The sequence below is a fragment of the Cornus florida genome, unplaced genomic scaffold (genome assembly GCF_030987335.1).
Source record: "Cornus florida cultivar Cherokee Brave unplaced genomic scaffold, ASM3098733v1 CherokeeBrave_3.0.0_Hap2_Chr11, whole genome shotgun sequence".
Lineage (NCBI taxonomy): Eukaryota > Viridiplantae > Streptophyta > Magnoliopsida > Cornales > Cornaceae > Cornus > Cornus florida.
In genome coordinates, this window is record NW_026775581.1 from 94,182,214 (window position 1) to 94,193,009 (window position 10,796).

The window sequence follows — 10,796 nt, forward strand, 5'->3', positions numbered from 1 at the left end:
TAAAAAAAATATAAACAGATTAGACTTAATTTGTAGTGAGAAAAAGACACATATATATAAAAACACACAATTATTAAAAAGGCAAAGTCCAAAAAAACCCCTTTGACCCTTTTCCATTAAACCCTTGACTATTTTTATTTCAAAAAACCCCCCTCAATTATCAGAGGGGGTTATTTTTATTTTAAAAAACCCCCCTCAATTATCAGAGGGGGTTACAAATTCAACTGGACCTTAACTAAGGATGCAAAATTTCTAAAAACCCTCTTCTAACTTTCATCCTTTTTTTATTCAAGTGCATCGCACATGCTTCTTTCCATATATGAGGGGAGTAAAAACGCATAAATACAAAGGAGTCCATTCTTATCTTTACTAATAAAAGAATATTTGTTGAACTCAGCTTATTAGAATTATATATCTTACTTATCCTTACTAATAAAAGAATATTTGTTGAACTTTATTTATCCAATTCACATATTTTACTTACGGTTGAATGGTAGCAATTATGACAATTTACATGCATAAAATCATGATTATTATTATATCACACACAATTATTAAAAAGATACAATAAATTAGTAGATGGAAAAATAGTTATCTGGGGAGAGAAGGACTCGTTAAGGTCAACTATGATTGACAAATCAACGCATATTTAAATCGCCATTTACATGTGAAATATCTCAAAATCAAGATTCTTTTGAACTGTGCCATCTGCCTCTCAGCCATGACGTTCAAGATTTAATTTCATAATGACATTAGAAAAAGCGAACCTAACGTGACTGACCACAATTGAGCTGTTCTATATAAGTAGACAAATCTTTTGAAATTTTGATACATTCAATGTATTATTTTATGCCATGTAATAATTAATTGTCACTTTTATTATAAAAAATAATAATTACATTTTCTTAATCCCATGTATGTATTCAATGACGATTTGGATAAAAGCTTTAGTCACATGAAGAGATGAGCATCCACGAAAATATTGTAAATTTGGTGACTATTTTTCTCTGAAGACTGGTCCAAATACGAAGTTAATTACGCTTCAATAGAGAGACCAGAAGATTGTTGAATGCAACAATTAGCCGTGTCAGTATTGGAGAGGCAACAAATTATCATTAGTAGAAAATTACTGGAAAAGTCAGATTATGATATTGAATCGCTATGATTAATGCAATCACTCGCTTTGTGGAATGTTGGAAAATTTTCAATTTGTCCAGCATGAAAACATCAATTTTGAGTCTGATTTTAGTCAATTGGTGCAAATTAATATGATCCTTTTCTCATATTTAAAAATTAGGGCCACCAATGATAAAAAGAAAGAAAATGAACATTTTGTTACATAATTGGATGTTTGAAAGGTTAGGGGTTTTTTTTCTCATGAAAATTCAAACAAACGCCCACACAACACACTCACAATATGGTCCGTGGTAGGGCTTAAACACTCAACCTCTCCATTTGGGGAGAATAGAAAACAACATTTGGCCCCTGTAAGGGCAAAATAATCTACCAAAAAAAAAAAAAATTAGTTGTTACAAACGCCGACACCACACACTCACAATATGGCCTTGGTAGAGAAAACAACATTTGGATTAGGGTTCGACTCCTATAAGGGCAAAACGAGTGAGCATGTTATTTGCAAGGACAAAAAAAAACAGAAATTTTTTATTGCTATGTCTGGGAGCACCAAATCGGTGGCTTAGATTTAGGATTGGAAGAAAATTTTCAATCAGTTCATGAGTCTGTGCCACTTTGACATATTCCTTATTTTGGCCACTTTTTCTTTATGTTTACAACAAAAAAAAAAAATGAAAATCATATCCAGGTAAGGAATTCATAAACTCATGTTGTGAGAACTTGATTAATTTAAACTGTGTTGCTTGATCAGTAATTATTGTATTACTCTATGTTACTTGATCAATAATTTTTTTTAATATCACACCCCAAGCTCAAAGGACACAAAGATATAGGCAAATAGTCATCTTTTCAATAAATGGTGTCTCTGTGTAACCTACAACATTTAACATGGAAACTTCAGTTCCTATCGAAGCAATGATATTACAAAAGCAATAAGACTTGAGTTTTATGTACAATTATACAGCAGACTTGAATTTCCTAATATCCTTGGCAAGGAAATGCCCCACAAGACATGCCTAGCACATATTTCGTGCCATGTAATACGTACCCAAGTATTGTGTGTTTGGCACGGGTACTTTTGTATATCTAAAGAAATCACTGTAACATAACTTCTCCTAGTATTTGTTTTATTTCACTTTCTTACATAACACTGTACAAGCAGAGATCAAATCCTAAAAGATGAAAGCCAATCACTCAGATTCATACTCTCTCTCTGAAGAGTCACTTTTCAGTGTAGCCAATGAATGCTCAGATAACTGGCTGTGATACTGTTGCACCACCAAAACTGATGCTGCTGTTGAGAAATCTAGTGAGCTCAAGAAGCTGCCTAATGGTCCTAATTCCGGACACTCGCTCCTTCCATTCAAAGCTGCAGCTAACTGACCCTCCGGCATTCTTCCAACCAAAAACAAATTGCAACGATTATATTCTTTAATCACTTCAATTGTCTCTGTAGCACTACTTACATTTCTCTCTTCATACTTGATTGAGTTGTTCTTCGACATTGTCTCCTTGGATTCGGAGATGAAATCTTCATCCATTGCCCTTGCTTCAGGACCATAGCTCTCCATGTCAAGCGTAATACTCTCAACAACAAATTTGGGGCCTACCATGAAACGAACGACTCTTAAATTGATACCAGGATGTTCAGCCATGCGCATACCATAAGAAAGAGCTTCTTGATCATCGCGGCCCCCAAAGAATAGGACTGTTATCACAGAGTCAACATTGCTTGCGGACACATGAGTGGATCCACCAAGGCCACGGTCAACTAAGATCCCAACTGAACACGGTGCGTACTTAAGAACTCTCTTGTTGACATACCGGAATTCCATTCTAGTTGTCTCCAGTTGTCCGTCCAGCCTCTGATGTTTGTGAAATGGGACGATTATCATTGCAGCCTGTTTCGTCTCTGCACTTCCGCAGATGTCCTCGTGGATGTTAGACATGGGTGAGATTGCTGTCATTGGACGAATGGACACTCGGCTCAGCTGCTCGAAAGTTTCAAAAGCAACAACTACTTGGTTGGCATCAGAATGTATTCCCTTGTTCCAAAAGGGCAGTCCATTCCTTCTTGCCTTGTGGACCATGAGTATAGCGGATGACCTTTCAGTCAGCTCCATAAGGTGCATTGCATAGATGCAAAGTCCTTTCTTCTCGGTCCCACGAGAAGCCTCAATGAGATTAATCAGAGAGGAGATGTTCCTGTTGCTCTGGAAACATACCAGCATTCGGAGCTGAGAACTTGGATCTTTCCTCTGAATTGTTCTGTGCTTGTATTTAGGATCGCCCACCCTTTTAGCTGGTTTATATACTGCTATGACTAGAGGCGTCGTGATAAAGGTTGTGAAGAGAGCCATCATAACCATAATGGCAAATGTTTGATCATTCAATACCTGCAAGATCAATCACTTAAATTAGTAAATATGCAAACACACACACACGAGTCAAATAAAATAAGACTAGTAATCAAGCATGATCAGTGTCTAATTGTTAATTGCGAAAAGAAGATCTCACCCCTCTGTCTTTCCCAATATTGAGGACAATAAGCTCCACCAAGCCTTTAGTGTTCATTAAAAACCCCAGAGCAACAGCCTCTCTAAAAGGCACTTTGCACCAAAGCGAGACCGCAATAGTACCTATAATTTTCCCAGTACAGGCAGTACATATAACCAAAACAAGAAGACCCCAAGACTGAAGCCCCTTAATGGTGAGTAAATTAGTTTTTAATCCGCTTGAAACGAAGTACAATGGAAGGAACAGGCTAGATACCAGATCCTCTACTTTTTCCACAAGTACGCCCGCAAAAGGCCCTTCCTTTGGGACAACAACTCCAACCACAAAAGCCCCAAAGAGGGCATGAATTCCAATAGAGTCAGTGGCGAAACCCGCAGCCAAAACAATAACTAAAGTAGCACATATATACATTTCGTCTACTGGCTCACCCTCAGGACAACGCTGTTGCATCCATCTGAAGATAGGTGGGAGAACGAGTATGCAACCAATGACAAAAGCAGTGCCACACAGGAACACCCATAATGAAATGAGGGGAGAACGGCCGGTGCCAGAGAGGGAAATGGCAAGAGCAAGTAGAATCCACGCAGCCACGTCATTGACTGCTGCAGCGGACATGGCCATTCGACCAACGTCAGTGGTTAATAGCTTGAGTTCAGCCAAGATACGAGCCAAGACAGGGAAGGCAGTGATAGAAAGAGCCACCCCCATAAATACAAGAAAGGGGGCTTTATCTGCACCTTTAGAAATTGATCCTCGAAGGACAAAAGATGTACCAATTCCTAATGCAAAAGGTACGCTAATGCCTGCAAGGGCAATGCTCATAGCTTTCTTTCCAGTCCGACGAAGGGACCGTGGATCCAACTCGAGGCCTACAAGAAACAGAAAGAACAGGAGACCAAGATTGGCTAAAGTATCCAATACTGTGAGGCTCCTCTTTGGAAAAACTGCATTCAGAAACTTTTCATTTCGACCTAGAGCTGATGGGCCAAGTAAAACCCCTCCCTGCCAAAAAGAGCAACAGAAATTATATTCTTACATACTGAAAAAAAATAATAATAATAATTATATTCTTCGTGATACTTCAAATTCAGATCATCTGTGCTTGGCAAGTGGTATACAAAGTGTGTTTGAGGTACTAACATGTAGGAACACTCATTAGTCATTACCAGTTGAAAAAAAAAAATTAGTCATTACCAGCTAAGCTACATAGTATTTTTTATCTAGCATCTACAAATGCAAGGAAAACAATTATATATTTGTATTTCACTCATTTGAAAGAAAACATACATTGGTTGAGGTTGTCGCTTCTAAGCTTGGAGCTGAGGAAGTCCATGTATTCTCATAAAAATAAAAATTTAAAGAATGGTACAATCACTGTTTCGTAACTTGTAAATTACCGAGATTTAAATTTCAAACAAAAAGATATTGAGTTTCCAAGTCTTTTGGAAGTTCATAGAAGTAATAATATACAATTGTTGTTTTTATATGGTACTATAAAGAATATATTGTCTCCTGTGATATATTTTTTATGAGTTCAAAATTTCACCAGTCTAAACCTGCCTTGAAACAAATCTAGTCCTAGGATCTTCTTGAATCGTTTTGAACTGTGTTATTTTTTTCTAGTTTGGTGGTTGGCTCCTCTATTTGAAAAGGCCTAATTGAAAAGACCTGATGTTTAATATTGATAGACAAACATTGTGTGTCAAAGTTGTTAGGTTTGTTTAAGCAAAAAAAAAAATCAAAATTTGACAACAACTTAGAATGAAACAGAGACAATTAACCCACCAAAAAATAATAATAATAATAATTAGGGGCAATCCTAGTGAAAAATCTCTTTGCTTGCAGTTATATCGAAGGAATAATGCAGATGCATACAACATATTACATAGATGGATTCCAATGCATTGTGGCAACCATAATATAGTCTAAAAATCATCGTAACAAAGCAAAGCGAAACTGCACTCGAATTATAAGAAACGAAGAGGACTTAAGAACTTACAACAATCTCCGCTATCACACGAGGCTGTCTTAATGGCTTCAGAAGAAATGCAAGAGCTCGCGTGACAACAACTACAAGACATATCTGTAAAATTGCTAGAGGAAGTGAAAAATCAAGAGGATTGTCCCCTTGGAAGGCTCCATTAGATGTTGCCTTCATGGGTGATGGACATGTCACCGTCGTATTCGACGCCATTTTAAACCAGAACAATCCCAAGAAAGCAGAAACTGCAAATTCTCACTTCAACTCCTGCATTATGTGATCAACATATCCCAATCAGACAAGAAATTCCAAGCCCTATGCACTAAAAAAGATCGACTCTTTTAGCTCTAATGTTTCTGCTTATTGACTAGCAACTTGCAACACTTTGCTCCAACATTAAAAGCCCATATTATAAAGTATTTATCTTTATTATATATGAGTTACAAACAAACATGTTACCAAATCTTTTTCAACTTCAATATATTTTTGGAGAACTATTATAATTCTTATTGTGAGTGTTATGACTGAGATTTCCAAGAAATTTGGTGTCTCCTAATCAAATTAACCAGAAGATAGCAAAAATAAAGGAAGAAGATCTGGATTGTGAAAGCTGTTAGTTTAAATAATAATAAAATAAAAAGGTCAAATGATATATAGCTGAAAAGTGGGGTTTTCTGTATCAAAAAGATGTGCTGTCCTGCTTATGAAATCTGAATCTCCTTATTTAAATGTAAATGCATAATCAGGGTGGTCCTCTGACCTATCAATACAGGTAACCGGAGAACTTCCTTACCACAATCTATAATTTAACAGTAAGCCAATTTCTAATCCAACTATAATATTTATATATACATATATTAATATATCATATATATCAACTCTGCCATTCATACCTCAAGTCGTGTGTGTGTTGTGTGTGTGTGTGTGTGTTAGAGAGAGAGAGAGAGAGAATTAGGCCTGTGATTGTATTTCATGATCAACCAGGCACTGCAGGTAATTTCCATGAGCGTGCCCAAAAATAGGAAAATTCCACTTGTGGGGCCCCAATATGAAAAAAAAAATTTGAAAAATTGCGCAGAAGGCGTAGGCATTTATGTCATTCAACAAAAATTCAATTCAAAACCAGCAGCTACGTGGCTTCACATTTCCACGAAGTCACCCGAAACAACTCCTGAAATTGCATGCGGCTTCCTCAAATTACAAGAATACCCATCCACCTCCCATCAAATTTACCAACCCTGCCACGTTTTCTCACCATAATGAGATCAAAAAACCAGAAATCACACTTTCTCTGCCAATTTGGGCTCCCCAAAATCATCAAAATTTCATTCTGTTGAATAATTAAATCTTTAAAATTTATTTCAAGTTATCTCCAAAATTATAAACCAATTTCCTTCATATGCATACACACACGCACATATATATATATATGTGTGTGTGTGTGTGTGTGTGTGAGAGAGAGAGAGAGAGAGAGAGAGAGTCACCTGAATCTGATAAAACTTGGAAGTTCTTTGATGGGTAGTCGATCAACTTCGTTTTCGATCAAATTTTGCATGGAATTTTCTCTGTATTGTTCTTTCAAACTAGTGTAGAGAGAGAAAGAGAAAAAGATAGAGAGAGAGAGGGGTTAGTGCATATACGTTCAGACTAGAGAAGTTCCTAAGTTTGAGGAATGGACAATAGAGACAGAGAGAGAGAGAACACAATTAAGTGGTTAGACGGGTGGCGAGTAAAGCCTTACATTGTTCCATATTTATAGAACCGCGAAATGATTTATTATGACCATAAAGCCCCAATTGTATAATAGTATAACATTCGTTAATTACCATCTCTCTCGATAGGATTATACGACTAGTCTTAGCATAATGAAACTACTAACCATACTAGTCATCCAAGTTTTCGGATATTCTGGTCGGTCCCAATTTTTGCTTAATTAAGATTTATTTATTTTATTTTTATTTTGCTTAATTAGGTTTCTCAGGAAATCAATAGCGTATTAGGTATACTATTTTAGATTTGACCCTCAAATAACTATTTTTTTTTTTTTATAATTGAAATTTTTTATTCGTTAATAAGTTTTTGAAAGAATCCCTTGCATTAACTATTAGAATAAATATATACAGATATGATTAAGTTTTTTAAAAGTATAATTTGCATTAACTATAAGTTTGTATTATTGGTTCACTTTTTTTTTTTATAGCAGTTTTAGGTCTTAGCTCTATAGTTTGGTCAAGGAGACTTATAGTGAAAAATAATAATAAAAATATTAGTTATATATTATACTTATTTGATAAGAGTTATTAGTAACATTATTTTGTTGCATGAAGAAGCATACGAGAGTATATTCTTAGTTAAATTATACCATATAAGGCAATATTCGTTATGGCAAAGCAAAAAGTTAATAACCTATCCGGCATTAGCTTAGCTAGCATAACTTCTTTTTATTGACATGAGTGGTGAAGAGTTTAAATTTTATACTAAACATTTATAGTTTGTGTGTGGGCATTTATCTAACAAGAAAAAAACAAATAAGTACGTGTATTGGTGTGATACCAAAATTAATAAATTAAGAGAAACCAAGAGTTATTGCAATGGGATTATGACATCATGCAAGATTGTGATTAATGATGGAAAACTAAATTTTAGTTACACGAGACCGAAAAATTTTCAAATAAAATTAACAATTTAATGAGAATTTGATCCTATTGAACCTCTAGCTCATTCAACAATTTCTTTCTAACAAGATAACCTTCTTAGTTTTTTTTTTTTTTTTTTTTTTTTTTTTTTTCTTGTTTGCAAGCTATAATAAGCTTATTGATTATTATGATTTGTTTATATAACTAAATACTCTAGCCTAATTATATTTATTGCCTTTTAAAATGGACTATCAAGTTTTTAAGTGGATATGTCTCAACTAAGATAGTAAAATTTTAAACCTCCCAAGTAATTATGAATAACTATGACATTATTACTTTTAAAAAATACATTCAGACTTCATGTTTTTTAAATAAAAAAAATGTAATAATTAATTTTTTCATTTATTATAATAAATTCAAGGGAAGTGTAAGTTGTAAAGGAGGAACATCTATTATTATTTTTCTATTATTATTATTATTATTATTATTATTTAATTAAAAAAAAATTGAGCTTATGTAAAGTCATTTTTGTATTATGTTAGTGGAAAGTCCAACACATGCATTGTACACGTGGTCCGCTATTAAAGCAAACCTACACGGGCCCTATTTTTTCTCCCTAAAGGCAAACTCTGAACTTTCAACCTCAGTCGGCTCAACCTCTCCATACTGAAAATATCGTTGAAATAAAAAATATATATATATTTTTTAATAGGCAATGGTCAAGTTAGAACGAGTTATCTTTTTTAAAAACGAAGGTTAGATGTTGGAACTTTATTAAACACATTATTTTATCTATTTAATTATACAGCCAATTTCACCACCTATAAAGATATAAGAAAGTCATCAAGGATTTTTATCCATATAATTTATGTATGCTTTAGAAATGTATCGCACGGCTTTGATAGAAAAAAATGTGTCACGGTATCATTATAAAACTACCAGTCATGTAAAGATTTTATAATCAACTTAATTCCAGTAAGATAGGATAGTTTTTATATTGGATTGAGGCTTGAAAATACACGAAGAGGATTATTTTTCCTATTTATATGCACATTACTATTTTATATACTCTCTATATTTTATTGGATACATATATAATTTTACGAATGAATCACATAATAGTGTATCGCGCATGAATTTTTGTCGAAAATGCAAGTCTAAATTTATAATTTTAATTTTAAATTAACACAAAGATTTCTTCTTCTTCTTATTAATGGGATGAACTTCAATATGTCTCCCCAATAAAGAACATAGTAGTTGACCTCATTGCAAATATGAGCTTCAATTATTGAGACAATTAATTTACCAAATTTTTTTTTTGAGAAAAGTACGCTTAAATAGATTTAGGAGTCTTAAATAACAAATCAATCTATTTTTAAAGTTAATTTTTCAATTTGGTAAAGTTAGGTAAAATAATTACATATGCATAAATAATTATTATTTATATCCAAAAAACTCTCCAAACTCTTATTTCAAAACATCCTTCCTAAATCAAATAAATCTTTCATTCATAAAATTTAGAAAAACAAGATTTTTGAGTTGACTTTCAACTTGACATTTTTGCCTATGGTGTATATATTACCAAAATAAATAAAATAAATAAACAACATATATATAGTTGTGCAAAAGATTTTAACGGTATGTTCTAATTTATATCGGTTCAAACCTCTAAATGTCAATTCAGAAATATACAAAAAAAATTAGTGAAAATTCATTACGTATAAAAAAAAAAAATCTTGGTAAGTAGAAATTCATCCTATATATATAAATATATATATATATGTATAATTTTAACCGTATCTCATAATTCATACCAATATAAACGTGCAAATGTAAAAAAATTCCTATGAATATATATATATATACAGTACACACGCAGTGGAGAGAAATCATGAAAAAACTAAATGGTTGTTTCATTAAATGGTACTCCAACAAATGCAGCAATTATTATTATTATTTATTTATAAAACAAATGTAATTAATTTAGCCAAAAAATTGATGATCATCTTAAGGCATGCACCACAGCAAAGACGAATTATATATTCTTGAGTTTAATTATATTTTTCTTTTTAGGGACTAACTTTTAATTGCCCCATACTATATTCAATCTTTTTTATTATTCGTATAAGTTCTCGTGTGTATATATGAAAGTTGCAACTATATGGTTTAAAGTTAAAGGAAAAATCTTATTTTTCAAGTAAAGAAATTATTTAAAAAAAATACTTGATTTTAGGGGAATAATTTTTAGTATTTTGAAATGAGTGTTTGGAGAACATTTTGGACCTAAACAATAGTTATTGATACATATGTAATTATTTTACTTAATTCAATTGAAGTGAAAAATGAATTTTTAAAATAAACCATTTTATTATTTAAAGCTCGTAACTCTATGTAATTGTAGTTTTCCCATTTTTTGTTATACAGACAATTAAATATAGCTATGATATGATGATCATGCAAACGTAAAATATAAATAAACAGTGTGTATATAAGTACTGTATCTATGAAGTGCATGGATTATTTCATAC

General features: G+C 33.0%; 1 protein-coding gene across 1 annotated transcript; it reads right to left on the reverse strand.

Annotated features, from left to right (window-relative positions):
- Positions 1-2,055: 2,055 nt before the first annotated feature.
- Positions 2,056-7,393, reverse strand: LOC132286774 (cation/H(+) antiporter 18-like). The gene is made up of 4 exons (XM_059789158.1): positions 7,117-7,393; positions 5,651-5,899; positions 3,652-4,653; positions 2,056-3,530 (listed from the first exon to the last, which is right to left on the reverse strand). Exons 2-4 carry the CDS (start codon positions 5,843-5,845, stop codon positions 2,325-2,327), a joined length of 2,403 nt encoding a protein of 800 aa, XP_059645141.1. The 5' UTR covers positions 5,846-5,899; positions 7,117-7,393; the 3' UTR covers positions 2,056-2,324.
- Between the last annotated feature and the right edge of the window lie 3,403 nt (positions 7,394-10,796).